This window comes from Sinocyclocheilus rhinocerous, unplaced genomic scaffold (assembly GCF_001515625.1).
Source record: "Sinocyclocheilus rhinocerous isolate Xijiao unplaced genomic scaffold, SAMN03320098_v1.1 scaffold919, whole genome shotgun sequence".
Taxonomy (NCBI): Eukaryota; Metazoa; Chordata; class Actinopteri; order Cypriniformes; family Cyprinidae; genus Sinocyclocheilus; species Sinocyclocheilus rhinocerous.
The window spans coordinates 628,041-643,879 of record NW_015637585.1 but is presented as its reverse complement, the minus strand read 5'-3'; the positions used below and the strand labels follow the sequence as shown (position 1 = coordinate 643,879).

Below are 15,839 nucleotides of genomic sequence, written 5' to 3'. Positions count from 1 at the left end.
ACTTTCGCAACGAAACACACAGCGTCTCCACGACATGGCGGCAGCGTATACTTTTGGGGCGGCGTTATGCAAATCTTCCCACACAATGACGTAGACATGTGGGGGCATGTTTTAACAAGGCGTTTTAGGAGGTCGTGGACGAGTCTTAACTTTTAAATAGAATATCTCTTTGGGTTTGAGACTTTAGTCTTTGCAACTTTAGGGATCTTATCTATTCACGAACAGCTTGTAACACTCCAAAGAGAAAGGAAAACTTGAAATCGCATCATATGACCCCTTTAAAATGACAAAAGAAATACTATTCAATTAAAATTTGTTTTCCGGTTTTTACTATTGTGAGAATTTGTATTTGTAGTATAATTGCATATATGTGTGTAGGTGTGCCTGTCAGTAGCCGTGTGTCGGCGAAGATCCAGCAACTAGTTAACACCCTGAAGCGACCCAAGCGAAGACCCCTGAGAGAATTCTTTGTGGAGGATTTTGAAGAACTTCTGGAAGGTAAAAATATTTTCGCCTCTTTTTGTGTCTCCTTGTTTGATTTCAAAGATGAATATACTGTAACTGTAAAAGTCAATGAATATAATACCCTGCACAAGTTCACAGAAACACTTCTTCAGAAACACTTTCACAGTTAATGACGGGTCAAAGGTCTTGAAATTCATTACTCTCATATTAAACGTTCCACACCCTGCACAGAACAAGTTAATTTGATCTAGCTATTTTTGCAGAGATCGAGGTGAAGTGCTTAAAGGGATAGTTCAATCAAAAATCCAAATCCTGCCATCATTTACTCACCCTTGTGTTGTCTTTTTTTGCATCTATGATGTCATGAGAGTGAGTAAATGATGACAGAATTTTATGGAAGATGAAACTTTAGGGAAACTCTTCCTTGAAATTCACGTAGTATGAATCCTGATGATATAGAACATGGGTCTCATCAACATGCAAATGCATTGCTAACCTTCTCTTGACGTTTGACATGTTCAGTGCAGCAGCCCGATCCTTCTCTGCCACACCCAGAGGGGGCGGAGTCAACCCCCATACAAGGAGAAGAGCTCAACGGACTCAAGAACTGCCCCTCCTCCCTGGAAGCAGCCCTTCTGCGCTGGGGAGCCATTGCATCCAAAGCTCCCTGTCTGACCACTACACACAGCAATGCCAAACAGCCATACACACTTACATATGGTACACATGCATATATATTCATAGCCATTCATTGGGTTTTATTGTCTTTGTTTAGGGTGCATATTTATATCTCTTTGCTTCTGTGTTTGTAGGCAAGCTCTGGTCCAAGAGTTTGAAGTTGGCCTATAACCTTCTCCACAAACTGGGATCCAAACAAGAGCCAATCATTCACCCTGGAGACAGGGTAAGAGAGTGGATAAATTGAAATGTCTTTTGTATTTTTCTAAAATGCAAAAGTTTGGGGACTGTAACATTTTCTTTTGTAAAAAATGAGTACTCTTATTCAGCAAGGATGCATTAAATTGATCAAAAAGTGACATTTTCTATTCATCAAATAATCCCCAAATGTTGTTTCCACTAAAATATTAAGCGGCACAACTGTTTTCAATATTGATAATAATAAGTATTCATCAAATAATCCCCAAATGTTGTTTCCACTAAAATATTAAGTAATAATAATAATAATAAATATTTCTTGAGCTCCAAGGATCATGTGGCATGTGATAATTAAGTTTTAAAATGTATTCAAATAGAAAACATTTCTTTTAAATTGTAATATTTACACGTTTTTACTGTATTTTTGATCTACTATATACAGCCTTTGTAAGCATAAAAGACTTCTTTCAGAATCATTTAAAAGAAAATTACTGATCCCAAACTTTTGAACGGTTGTGCATAACTCTATTATAAAGACAGAAATCAAATATATACACACTATATAGACATATATTCAAAAACCGATGTAGAATGAAGACTGTGTGCACGTGTGTTTTACTGTAGGTAGCATTGGTTTACCCCAATAATGACCCTGCAGCGTTCATGGTGGCGTTTTATGGCTGTCTTTTGGCTGAAGTTGTTCCTGTCCCAATTGAAGTACCACTTACAAAGAAGGTAATTTCTACTGCAAAATAATTCCAGCAATAGCACATCAGCTTAGGCAGGACTGCACATATTTAGAAGATTTAATAATTAGTAATTATGAAAAGGATAAGTTACCCAAAATTTTACAAACAATTTTACAAGAACAAATTTGCCTGAGGTGTGCCCTTCTGCTCTCTCTCCTCAAAGGATGCTGGGAGTCAACAAATTGGTTTCCTGTTGGGTAGCTGTGGAGTTGCTGTGGCATTAACAAGTGATGCATGTCATAAAGGTCTTCCTAAGAGTGCTAGTGGTGATGTCATGCAGTTTAAAGGTCAGAGACTTCACAATGTTTGTAAGAACCACCTACACATGAGTCTTCACAAAGTAACATTGTTGTGTGTTAAACATACATGTGTGGTTTTATCCAGTTTGTATATGTTTGTGTTGTGTGTGTTGTGTGTGTGTATTCAGGCTGGCCAAAGTTGCTCTGGGTGCTGACTGACTCCAAACATTTATCTAAACCCCCACGAGAATGGTTTCCTCTCATTAAAGATGCTAACAATGACACAGCATACATAGAGGTAACAGAACATTTGATTGTGTGTGAAATTCATTTGGATTTTTCTTGAATATATCATTATTTATTTAATGATAATATTAATTAATGATAATATTTTTTTAATAATCCACTACTGTTCAGAATTTTTTTTATTATTTTTTTTTTAAATAAGTGAATACTTTTATTCAGCAGGGACACATTAAATTGATCGAAAGTGACAGTAAACACATTTATGGCTACTAAAAATTCAGCTTTGCCATCACAGGAAAAAAATTGCATTTTTAAAATATATTAAAATAGTAGTTATTTTAAATTTAAAAAACATAACATGTTCACATAAATGCAACCGTGGTGAGAAAAAGAAACTTCTTTCAAAAATATTTAAAAATTCACCAACCCCAAACAAACAATAGTGTATATATAAAAATATATTTTTATATAATTTACTTAAATTTGTATTTATATGACAGATTTTAAGGCTGCCTAATATGCAAGGGAGCTTGTATTGTAGTTATTTGGCAATACACTGATCTCATTGCATTTATGATGAGAGTGGTCCTGTTTTGTGGTTGATTGACAGTATAAGACCTGTAAGGATGGGAGTGTGCTGGGAATAACTGTGACAAGAATGGCGATGCTCACACACTGCCAAACACTTACACATACCTGCGGATACAGTGAGGGTAAGATATCAAAATATCACACTTCAGATTCTTAAAGGTATCATTTAGCCGAAATGAAAATACTGTCATGTCGTTCCAAAACCATATGATTTTATTTCTAAGTGGTTTGTGTTTGTTTGTGTTTCAGCTGAGACTATGGTGAATGTGTTAGACTTTAAGAAAGGCATCGGTCTTTGGCACAGTGTTCAAACGGTAATATAAATGACTTAATTTACTGTATGTTGTCATTTATCCAATTTTTCTGGAGCCTGTCTTTTTTGAACATGTGATTTCTCTTCTTTTTCCTCTCTCTATAGAGTGTGTTGAATATGTTACATGTGGTCAGTGTTCCATATGCACTTATGAAGGTGAATCCTCTGTCCTGGATCCAGAAAGTCTGCCAGTACAAAGGTACACACACAGAAACACACTTTTGGTCTCCTGGCTTTTTGGATGGTTTACCCATCTCCTACGTGTTCAAAGATCACCTATCACTCTAATCAGAAGCAAAATCTGCTGTATAAAACAAGAATACACATAGTGTTACACATTCTGTTCAGTAATCGGTCTCTTTCCATGTGTGTGCAGCTAAGGTGGTGTGTGTGAAGAGTAGGGATCTACACTGGGCTCTGATGGCCTACAAAGAGCAGAGTGACACCAACATGAGCTCACTGCGAATGCTGCTGATCGCTGATGGATCAAACCCCTGTGAGTGTGTGAATGATGAATCAAACCCCCTTGAGTGTGCGTTACTGATGAATCAGAGCCTGTGAGTGTTACTTTGTGAATCAAACCCTGATGTAAATTCTCTGTCTTTCATTCCCAGGGTCGATATCCTCCTGCGACGCATTCCTGAAAGTGTTTCAGAGCATGGGCTTGAGGTCAGAGGTCATATGCCCGTGTGCTGGCTCCCCCGAGGCACTAACTGTAGCTGTGAGGAGGTATAAATACACTCACACTCTCTTTGCCCAGGAGGCACACATGTGCACACATCATTCTTGTGCTCAGGAATCTGTTTTCAGTTTAAACTCATTAAAATGGGAGGTTCTGTCTTTTGTGGTCGCACATTACAAACAACATAACCAGGCCTACGCACATTCATGCACAAAGACACACGCAAAACTATTAAGAAATACATCTGACTCAGATTTTAACATCATGTAGTGAAAACTGCTTGGTTCTTAATCAATCATTAAAATACATTTAATTGTGTTTGTGTGTGGTCTAAGTTTAAATCGTGTTATCAGACGGAAATTGCACTATATCGCCGTAAAGTCTGGTTCACATGGCCAAGAATTACCCAAATAAACAAAAAAGACTGCCTGACCGACGTGTAGTTACCAACCACTCTTTCCTTTTATATTTGTAGGCTGATAAATCTGAAATCAGATACTACCCAAAGTGCAAAATGGAATATATAAAGTGTGACTGTAGATATCTCAAATTTCTCAAACGAAACTATTGAATATCTCTTTCAAGACAAACTTTTGCAAATCTAGTTATGTTTTTTTCTCAGAAGCATTCATTATAGTAGAGATTCGTAAATGTGATTTGTAAAGGCAGGACTCCCAGAAATTGTGTAAAGCCAACCAATCAGAATAGAGCTTGCTGTTTTGAGAAAGTGATGTCAAATGCTTTTATTTAGAAATGGTGCATTAAATTAATCAAAAGTGACCGAAATGTTTTGGAACAAATGTGTTTACTATATCACAGAAATGTTACTCTTTTGAACTTTCTATCCATTGAAGAATCCCGAAAAACATTTTTTGTGAAAACTGTAATAAATATTAAGCAGCACAACCATTCAAACATTAATAATAATAATAAGAAATGTTTCTTGAGCACCAAAAATCAGCATTTTAGAATGATTTCTGAAGGATCATGTGACACTGAAGACTGAAGTAATGGCTGCTGAAAATTCAGCATTGCATCACAAGAATAAATTACATTTTAAATTGTTATAATATTTCACAATATTTTACTGTATTTTTAATCAAATAAATGGAGCATTGGTGGAGACTTCTTTCAAAAATATTTAAAAATCTTACCGACCCCAAACTTTTTAACGAATCTTAATAAAATACCACAAGTCTCCTCATGTTTTATACTTTGATGTTTTATGTTTTGTGTTCTTTTGGTGACACATTCAATGGTCATTTTTGTGGGTGCAGATGCAAGGATTTGGTGGTAGAAACTACATAATGATATAACTTTATAAAAAAACTTTTATTAAGGACTGTGAGAATGCCAAGTAATATTCACAGCAGCCAATCAAACCTCTTTTGTCAGAGCTTTTGCAGCTCCAGGAAGCCAAACCACACAATTCCAAATTGTTTATTAAATCTGGAAAATATTGTGTCTATGGTAACATAATATTCTGGCAACACATATGGACATGTTTATTCTTTCATTTATTTGTATGCATGTGTTTTCTGTCAGGCCTCAGGAGGGCAGCCCTAAGCCAGCAGGCCGAGGGGTCCTAAGTATGACGAATCTGAGTCACGGGGTCATCAGAGTGGACACTGGAGAGAAGCTGTCCGTCCTCGCCCTACAGGATGTGGGCACGGCCATGCCAGGAGGTACATCGATTACGAGAACATGAACGAATGAACATTTTTTAAAAGCATTTTGATTCAGGTCCAACATCTACGTCATAAACCAGCCTAGAGCAGTTCAGCGCTGTTTTCCTCATGTGACCACAGACCTCATCAAACGACTTTATGGTTCTCGTAAAACTGACTTTTCTCTTTCTATCTCAGCAATGGTGTGTGTTGTTAAACTGGAGGGTGTTCCTCAACTGTGTAAAACCGATGAGATTGGAGAGATCTGTGTGTCGTCTGTTGCCACGGGAACGTCATATTATGGGCTTACAGGAATGAGCAAGAACACATTTGAGGTGTGAAAATACAATATATACGGAATATACACCAAATTTCATTATGTTAAGATTCACTGCTGTTTAAACGTTTGTTTGTTTGTTTTTTTAATTAATGCTTTTATTCAACAAGGACATATTAAAATGATCAAAAGTGACCGTAAAGACTTTTACAATGTTACAAAAGAATTCAGTTTCATATAAATGTTTCTTTTGATGTTTCTATTCCTCAAAGAATTCTGAAAAAAATGTTTCACGGTTTGCACATAGACATTAAGCAGCTCAACTGTTTTCAGCATTCATAATAATAAGAAATGTTTCTTGAGCACCAATTTTCTTGAGCAATTTTAAAATATTTTCAATGTTCATAAATATATTTTTAAAATCTATTAAAATAGGAAACATTTTTTAAAAGTGTAACAATATTTCCCAATAATACTGTTTTACTGTATTATACATATTCTAACTACAAAAATATATTTATTTATTTTATTGCTGTTTTGGTGAGCAAGAGACTTTTTTTCACTCAAAGAATTCTGAAAAAAATGTTTCACGGTTTGCACATAGACATTAAGCAGCTCAACTGTTTTCAGCATTCATAATAATAAGAAATGTTTCTTGAGCACCAATTTTCTTGAGCAATTTTAAAATATTTTCAATGTTCATAAATATATTTTTAAAATCTATTAAAATAGGAAACATTTACTACAAAACTATATTTATTTATTTTATTGCTGTATTGGTGAGCAAGAGACTTTTTTTCAAAAACATTACAAAATCTTACCTACCCCAAACTTTTGAACAGCAGTGTATGTAAAACATCTTTGATTTACTGTAGTAAAGTAAAAAAAACACTTTAGTGCATTTGTAGCTAGTTTTACCTAGTTTCTACTTTTATCCATTGTATTCAAATGTTTCTGGTCCAAGCTGGTCATTTATAGTAATTAGCAGGTTCAAGTTGTCAACAATTTTATGATTAAATGTTGGTGCATTTTAAGTAGAAAGTGTGTGTATCCTACTATTTAGTGTGTGTCCTGTCAGTCAGAGAATTTGTTTGTGTCTCTGTGGTGCAGGTGTGTCCAATGGCGTGTGACAGTGGATTGGTCAGCGATTGTGTATTTGTGAGGTCAGGTCTGCTGGGGTTTGTGGGTCCGGGTGAGATGATCTTCATCTCTGGTACACTGGAAGGACTGATGCAGGTTGGGGGTCGGAAACACAATGCTGATGATATCATCGCTACAGCTCTTGCTGTGGAGCCCATGAAGTTCATCTATAGAGGAAGGTATGTATTAAAAGTAAGACCAGAATACTACTCTAGAAAGAATCTTGTTTTAAATCCATTAGTAATGTCCTGAGTAATCTCTGTGCTCGCTCTGTATAGGACGGTGGTGTTCTCAGTGAATGTGTTGTATGATGAGAGGATTGTGCTGGTAGCAGAACAGAGACCAGATTCAACTGAAGAAGAGAGTTACCAGTGGATGAGCCGAGTGTTGCAGGTACACACATACATAATCAGGCTCAAAGTTTGCATTTTTCTGTCCTTGCTGAAAGCAAAAATGCTGCACTAAGCAACAAAGTCATAGCCAAGCAGATCGGATTTAATATTTAATGTATAGTTATCTATGTGAAGATTTTGCACCAATGAGATTTCACTGTGGGTGTGGCAACCCACCACGACATGACAAAAATAGAAACCAAGCGAGCGGCAACAGCTCTTATTGTATGTCGCTTGTTGTGGCATCAATCATAAGGACAAAAACTCTGATTTAAATGACAGAAATTTCTTGGCTGATTTATTGCATCTTGCTGGGTCTGGCCATATTCTTTCTACAAAATACAATTATAGAAATTATAGGTTTAAAATTAGAGATATTTTTGTATTCTATAAATGTGATGGTGAACATCTGAATGAAATAAATGACTTTAAAAAGTCATTATTTAATAATTAGCATTCATGGATTCTAGTTTTGTTATTGTACAAAATATCTTTTAGTATTTAAATGTACACTCCTGTTCAAATGTTTTAGGGTCAGTACAATCTTATTTTAAAGAAGTTCACACTTTTATTCAGGAAGGATACATTAAATTGATCAAACGTGAAAGTAAAGAAATCAGTGCTGTTCAATATTTTGAACTTTCTAATAATCAAATTTTCACGGTTTCCATGAAAATATTAAGCAGCATAGTTCTTTTTAACGTTGATAGTAAAAATATGTCACTTGATATGCATATTAGACTACCAAATATACATATTAGAATCATTTCTGAACGATCAAATGATGTGTGCCTTGGCATCACAGGAATAAATTACATCTTTAAAATGTATTAAAATAGAAAACAGGTATTTTAAATAGTAGTTATAATGTAGTGATAATGAATTTATAATAGTAAATTCATAATATTACTGTTTTTTTCTGTATTTTTGGTCAAATAAATACAGCCTTGGTTAACATAAGATACTTCTTTCAAAAATATATATAAAAAAATCTTACCTAAACCTTAGAACATTAGTGTAAATTTTTGTTTAGAAATATATTTATTTCAAGTGAAACTCCAATTTTGGCTTCAGTTGTGTTTAGTTACAGAAGGCTTTAAAGTCACACCTCTGGTCTTTTCAGTGTGTTAATTATATGATTAAGGTTATTAATAATGAATTGAATTAACAATAAAGAATTCTCTGTCCAAACTTGTGTGTGTGTGTGTGTTTAGGCTATAGATGGGATTCATCAGGTGGGAGTGTACTGTCTGGCATTGGTTCCTGCCAACACCCTCCCCAAAACCCCTCTGGGTGGAATCCACCTGTCTGAGACCAAACAGCTGTTCCTGGAGGGGGCACTACACCCCTGCAGCATCCTCATGTGCCCTCACTCCTGCATCACCAACCTGCCCAAACCCAGACAGAAACAACCCGGTACATAAGCCTTTGTGTGTGTTATAGAGCATAATGTGTTTGTGTTACATAGAAAACGTGTAAATACCACGACATGACAAAAATAGAAACCAAGCGAGCGGCAACAGCTCTTATTGTATGTCGCTTGTTGTGGCATCAATCATAAGGACAAAAACTCTGATTTAAATGACAGAAATTTCTTGGCTGATTTATTGCGTCTTGCTGGGTCTGGCCATATTCTTTCTACAAAATACAATTATAGAAATTATAGGTTTAAAATTAGAGATATTTTTGTATTCTATAAATGTGATGGTGAACATCTGAATGAAATAAATGACTTTAAAAAGTCATTATTTAATAATTAGCATTCATGGATTCTAGTTTTGTTATTGTACAAAATATCTTTTAGTATTTAAATGTACACTCCTGTTCAAATGTTTTAGGGTCAGTACAATCTTATTTTAAAGAAGTTCACACTTTTATTCAGGAAGGATACATTAAATTGATCAAACGTGAAAGTAAAGAAATCAGTGCTGTTCAATATTTTGAACTTTCTAATAATCAAATTTTCATGGTTTCCATGAAAATATTAAGCAGCATAGTTCTTTTTAACGTTGATAGTAAAAATATGTCACTTGATATGCATATTAGACTACCAAATATACATATTAGAATCATTTCTGAACGATCAAATGATGTGTGCCTTGGCATCACAGGAATAAATTACATCTTTAAAATGTATTAAAATAGAAAACAGGTATTTTAAATAGTAGTTATAATGTAGTGATAATGAATTTATAATAGTAAATTCATAATATTACTGTTTTTTTCTGTATTTTTGGTCAAATAAATACAGCCTTGGTTAACATAAGATACTTCTTTCAAAAATATATATAAAAAAATCTTACCTAAACCTTAGAACATTAGTGTAAATTTTTGTTTAGAAATATATTTATTTCAAGTGAAACTCCAATTTTGGCTTCAGTTGTGTTTAGTTACAGAAGGCTTTAAAGTCACACCTCTGGTCTTTTCAGTGTGTTAATTATATGATTAAGGTTATTAATAATGAATTGAATTAACAATAAAGAATTCTCTGTCCAAACTTGTGTGTGTGTGTGTTTAGGCTATAGATGGGATTCATCAGGTGGGAGTGTACTGTCTGGCATTGGTTCCTGCCAACACCCTCCCCAAAACCCCTCTGGGTGGAATCCACCTGTCTGAGACCAAACAGCTGTTCCTGGAGGGGGCACTACACCCCTGCAGCATCCTCATGTGCCCTCACTCCTGCATCACCAACCTGCCCAAACCCAGACAGAAACAACCCGGTACATAAGCCTTTGTGTGTGTTATAGAGCATAATGTGTTTGTGTTACATAGAAAACGTGTAAATATTGTGTGTGTTTGTTGCAGAGGTGGGTCCTGCCTCTGTGATGGTGGGGAATCTCGTTGCAGGAAAGCGAATGGCTCAGGCCAGTGGACGAGATCTGAGTCACATGGAGGACAATGAGCAGGTAAATTCAGAGATTAGGATCTCTTAGTGCTGAACGATTGATCACAACAAGATCCATATTGTGAAATGAAAGGCTGCAATTTAATTTAATGAATAATAAGTGTTCCGTGTTTTATGAGTGAAGTGCGGCACTGTGTTCATTTATATGTGAGCAACTCATGATTCAGTGTTTTTTTAGTGTCTTAGTGGGGCTCAGTTCACAGTAAATGATGCTTCACATGAACTCCATCTCAACATTTGTAGTGTGTTTGAGCCATTTATAATGTGGAATGCAACATGCACCAACCATTTTACCAGATTTCTAAGTGAGAGAAGTTTTTAAAACCTGTTGCCCAGAAATGAGAAGATTGCAATCATCATTGTTATTTCACTTAAATACTTTTGTTAGTGTTTTTGCAATAGTAGTATTTCTTATTTTGCTTAATGCATTTTATTTAATAATAATAATAATTGTGCATCCCTACCAAAAACACAACAAACCTGGAGCTCTTAAAAAAAAAAAAAATTTTAAATCACAATTGCAATTTTTAGTGTAAAATATGCAATGTTTTTTTTGGGGTTTTTTTTGGAGATGGGAAGAGTTAGCCAAAAAGTATGTCTGTGTAACAATTTCATGTGACCCCCTGTAAAGGAAAACTTGTATAGGGCATATGAGTGAGTGTGAGTATGTGTCTTTTTCACTCTGACTGATTATTCATTCTCTTGTGTGATTTCTAGTTCCTGTTTCTGTCGGAGGTGCTGCAGTGGAGAGCTCAGACAACGCCTGACCACATACTTTACACACTCATTAACACACGGGTAACATACATATATTACTTTCCTAAGTTCCCTTCAGCAGTGAGTGTTAATAAAATTATCAAAAATAAGGAGCATTTCTGACTTCTTTGAATTCAGGTGTGCCATTGTGCTTTTATAAATGTGTTTCTATTTTTCAGGGGGCAATAGGAAGCTCTCTGACCTGTCTACAGCTTCACAAGAGAGCAGAGAAAATCGCCACTTTGCTGTATGAAAGAGGACAGCTGCAAGACGGAGACCATGTAGCATTAGTTTTTTCACCAGGTAAGCACACACACACACTTTGTGTTAACTTAATTTTAATTGCATGATGTGCAAATTAATTCAAATTATTTGTGACCCTGGACCACAAAACCAGTAATAAAGTTAAATTTTCCTGAAAGCTGAATAAATAAGCTTTCCATTGATGTATGGTTTGTTAGAATAGAACAATATTTGGCTGAGATACAACTATTTGAAAATCTGGAATCGGAGGGTGCAAAAAAACTAAAATATTGAGAAAATCGCCTTTAAAGTTGTCCAAATGAAGTTCTTAGCAATGCATATTACTAATCAGAAATTAAGTTTTGATATATTTACAGTAGGAAATTGACAAAATGTCTTCATGGAACATGATCTTTACTTAATGTCCTAATGATTTTTGGCATAAAAGAAAAATCAATAATTTTGACCCATACAGTGTATTTTTGGCTATTGCTACAAATATACCCCAGCGACTTAAGACTGGTTTTGTGATCCAGGGTCACATTTGCAAATAATTGCATTTCAATATTTGCTGAGAAAAGCTTCCAAATGAAGATATTTTAAAGTCAAAGGCACTAAATAGATTTTAAAGTTTACCAATAAATCTGCAGTAATACATCTCTGCCTTCATTTCTGCCAAATTAAGCTGTAAATAAATGGTCACAATTTTTGTTGTCAGAGCACTAGTTAATATACTTCACACCAGCAATATGCTGAGTTCTGGTTCAGGGTAGAAATCCCATCTGTAGTTGTTTTCTGTGGTGCTAATTGTAGCATTTCATTAAGTCAGACCAGCTACAGCAGTCAGTCCTGTTCTGTAATTCACATTCAGAAGCCAATTAAATCTCATCACATCAAATTTGCTTAATAAAACATTTAGTTAAACATGTCACATTACAATTAAACTCATAACAAATGAGAATGAATAAATGTGCGCTGAATTCCACCTTTTTTTCACCATACAAATGTACTTCTGTTTCACAAAGATTTCATGTTTGTGTTTGTTTGCGTTACAGGTTTAGATCTGATCGCCGCCTTTTATGGCTGTCTGTATGCAGGCTGTATTCCTATAACTGTACGACCACCTCACCCTCAGAACATCTCCACTACACTACCTACAGTTAAAATGATCCTGGAGGTGAGGACACACATACACACCCTCAAAATATCTCCACCACACCTAGAGTTACATGAATTAAATTATCAGAGAAGTACCTAATAGTTAACCCTAGTTAATCATATGCAATACTCAAATTTATGGCCTCTAAATTATCAACATGATGCAAACTTTGCTGAAGAACCTGTTGAACATGGTTTTCTACATTAATAGTTTATACTTTTTTTAGCAAGTAAAAGGCCTTTTAGTATAATTCTAAAAACGCTCTTCAGGACATGGTACATGTTTTTTTTGCTGTAAAATGCTCACTGATTTTTATAAAGTAAATGTAAGAATCAATTTTATATAATTAGTAATATTTCAAGATGAACACTGGACAAAAGTATCATCATTGTTTTGCATTGCATTATATTTTGTTCACCACAATTAAAACTACACAGCTTTGATCATAAAACTAAGCATTAAAATATTATCTTACTAAAACATATTATTGGGAAATATAGAGTGATAGCTGATGTTTAAATGAATTTTATAGAAATAGTTTGCTATACTGTTATAAAGATCTCCCTGATCTACATTACAAGCCATCAGAATTTCATCTTATTTTTAGACTTTATAAATATCAGCTACAGCACCAAATAGCATATTTTTTGCTCCGTTTTGGCCTCTGAATAAAATTGAGGTGAATTTTTTCTTCTCGAGTTTAAGCTCTATATTCTCCTATATTATAAGCATGACGTATCAAGTAGAATTCTCAACAAAGACATTTATGCAGGTTTTGTCTAAAGGTGTAATAAACTGTTCCATGTCGGGATTAAATCAACCCTTTACAGGCTTAAATCAAATATCAATTATTTTTAAATGTGGTGCATTATAGAATGAGACAATGCATATGGATATTAAAACATTACAGTTTTTAATGAATAAACATGCTGGTGTGTGCAGGTGAGTCGTTCAGTGTGTGTTATGACCACCCAAGCAATCTCTAAACTTCTGAAGTCCAGAGATGCGTCAGTGGCTGTGGACTTTAAATCATGGCCTCCTATCCTGGAAACAGGTGAGTCTGTCAGGGACATAACATCTTTGTTCAGAATTACGCCTGTCAGATGCTCATCAAAAGTGTGTGTGTGTGTGTGTGTGTATTTATTAGATGACTTGCCAAAGAGGCGTTGTCCCCTGCTGTATAAACCATGTGACCCAGACTCATTGGCGTATCTGGACTTCAGTGTGTCCACTACAGGAATGCTCGCTGGAGTGAAGGTTTGACTCCTCATAATTGTTACGAATGTTTTTATGTATGGACTACAGATTATTGTTATTATTACTATTATTGATAACCTTTTTAAATTAAAATTGCGATAAAAACAAACAAAAAAAACAATAATTTCTGTTTTTCTCTCTTTCTCTGAAGATGTCTCACAATGCAACCAGTGCCCTGTGTCGCTCTGTTAAACTGCAGTGTGAGTTGTATCCCTCTCGTGAGGTGGCCGTGTGTCTCGACCCATACTGCGGCCTTGGCTTCGTCCTGTGGTGTCTCTGCAGGTTCGGACTACCTGTGCTCTCACCTGAAATGCACACACAGATGCAAACACAAATGTTAAAGGCAGGGTGAGCGATTTCTGGTAGCCAATGTTGATATTTGAAATCACCAAAACAAACACGCCCCTACCCCAAAAGGGTCTTGCCCCTATTTTGATAGCTCTGCCCCACATATACGTACGCAACCCAGGCAACGATTAGTTCTGTGAAACAAAGCAAAACCAATGTTACACCGTGTCTACGGACGTGAGCGGCGCGGCGCAACAAATCCCCGACAGAAAACTGCTGCCGGGTTCTATTTATGACGTGCTGACACAAATTTCAAATGGTTTTCAACGGTCGTTTGATCGCGTCCAGTGTAGGCAGACTTTAGCTGTTGTAGACACAGTGTTACTCACCTATTGAGAAGAAACAAAGCAACCTCGGCGTCCGATCGCAGGCCTCCGCTCCTTAAGTTCTCTCCAGCGCTGGAAAGCTGATCCGATATTTACACGGGTCCTACTTCTTGCCTTAACTTGTTATTATTATTATTATTATTATTATTATTATTATTATTATTATTATTATTATTATTATTATTATTATTATTATTATTATTATTATTATTATTATTATTATTATTATTATTATTATTATTATTATTATTATTATTATTATTATTATTATTATTATTATTATTATTATTATTATTATTATTATTATTATTATTATTATTATTATTATTATTATTATTATTATTATTATTATTATTATTATTATTATTATTATTATTATTATTATTATTATTATTATTATTATTATTATTATTATTATTATTATTATTATTATTATTATTATTATTATTATTATTATTATTATTATTATTATTATTATTATTATTATTATTATTATTATTATTATTATTATTATTATTATTATTATTATTATTATTATTATTATTATTATTATTATTATTATTATTATTATTATTATTATATTATAACTATTAACCTTATAAGGTTATAGCCTACAAAACCAGTTCCAAAGTAAGTACAATTGAAAATTCAATTACAGGTTACAAAATCAAGAAAATATCATAAAAATGACACAGTGAGACAGTTTTAAAGGCAGAGTAAGGGATTTCTGGTAGTCAATGTTTATATTTGAAATCACCAAAACAAACATGCCCCTACCCCAAAAGGGTCTTGCCCCTATTTTGATAGCTCTGCCCCACATATACGTACGCAACCCAGGCAACGATTAGTTCTGTGAAACAAAGCAAAACCAATGTTACACCGTGTCTTCGGACGTGAGCGGCGCGGCGCAACAAATCCCGACAGAAAACTGCTGCCGGGTTCTATTTATGACGTGTTGACACAAATTTCAAATGGTTTTCAACGGTCGTTTGATCGCGTCTAGTGTAGGCAGACTTTAGCTGTTGTAGACACAGTGTTACTCTCCTATTGAGAAGAAACAACGCAACCTCGGCGTCCGATCGCAGGCCTCCGCTCCTTGAGTTCTCTCCAGCGCTGGAAAGCTGATCCGATATTTACACGGGTCCTACTTCTTGCCTTATCTTTCCGCAGACGTTTTCCTCTTTTGTTTTTTATCCGCCATCTCTATC

The 15,839-nt window shown here is 34.9% G+C and overlaps 1 protein-coding gene across 4 annotated transcripts in view; it reads left to right on the top strand.

The window, feature by feature from the left end:
• Positions 1-15,839, top strand: part of LOC107749093 (disco-interacting protein 2 homolog C-like) — a 38,073-nt gene that overhangs the window by 16,644 nt on the left and 5,590 nt on the right. For all 4 annotated transcript variants that reach the window (XM_016564145.1, XM_016564143.1, XM_016564142.1 and 1 more), the window contains exons 8-30: positions 379-498; positions 988-1,185; positions 1,278-1,369; positions 1,966-2,076; positions 2,254-2,377; positions 2,518-2,627; positions 3,186-3,288; positions 3,416-3,480; positions 3,585-3,678; positions 3,856-3,975; positions 4,094-4,208; positions 5,707-5,846; positions 6,027-6,163; positions 7,216-7,424; positions 7,524-7,638; positions 8,852-9,053; positions 10,443-10,543; positions 11,260-11,340; positions 11,478-11,601; positions 12,597-12,718; positions 13,643-13,754; positions 13,848-13,957; positions 14,109-14,239. In XM_016564145.1, the coding sequence (XP_016419631.1) occupies positions 379-498; positions 988-1,185; positions 1,278-1,369; positions 1,966-2,076; positions 2,254-2,377; positions 2,518-2,627; positions 3,186-3,288; positions 3,416-3,480; positions 3,585-3,678; positions 3,856-3,975; positions 4,094-4,208; positions 5,707-5,846; positions 6,027-6,163; positions 7,216-7,424; positions 7,524-7,638; positions 8,852-9,053; positions 10,443-10,543; positions 11,260-11,340; positions 11,478-11,601; positions 12,597-12,718; positions 13,643-13,754; positions 13,848-13,957; positions 14,109-14,239 (2,836 nt within the window). The remainder of the gene's footprint in view (positions 1-378; positions 499-987; positions 1,186-1,277; positions 1,370-1,965; positions 2,077-2,253; positions 2,378-2,517; positions 2,628-3,185; positions 3,289-3,415; positions 3,481-3,584; positions 3,679-3,855; positions 3,976-4,093; positions 4,209-5,706; positions 5,847-6,026; positions 6,164-7,215; positions 7,425-7,523; positions 7,639-8,851; positions 9,054-10,442; positions 10,544-11,259; positions 11,341-11,477; positions 11,602-12,596; positions 12,719-13,642; positions 13,755-13,847; positions 13,958-14,108; positions 14,240-15,839) is intronic.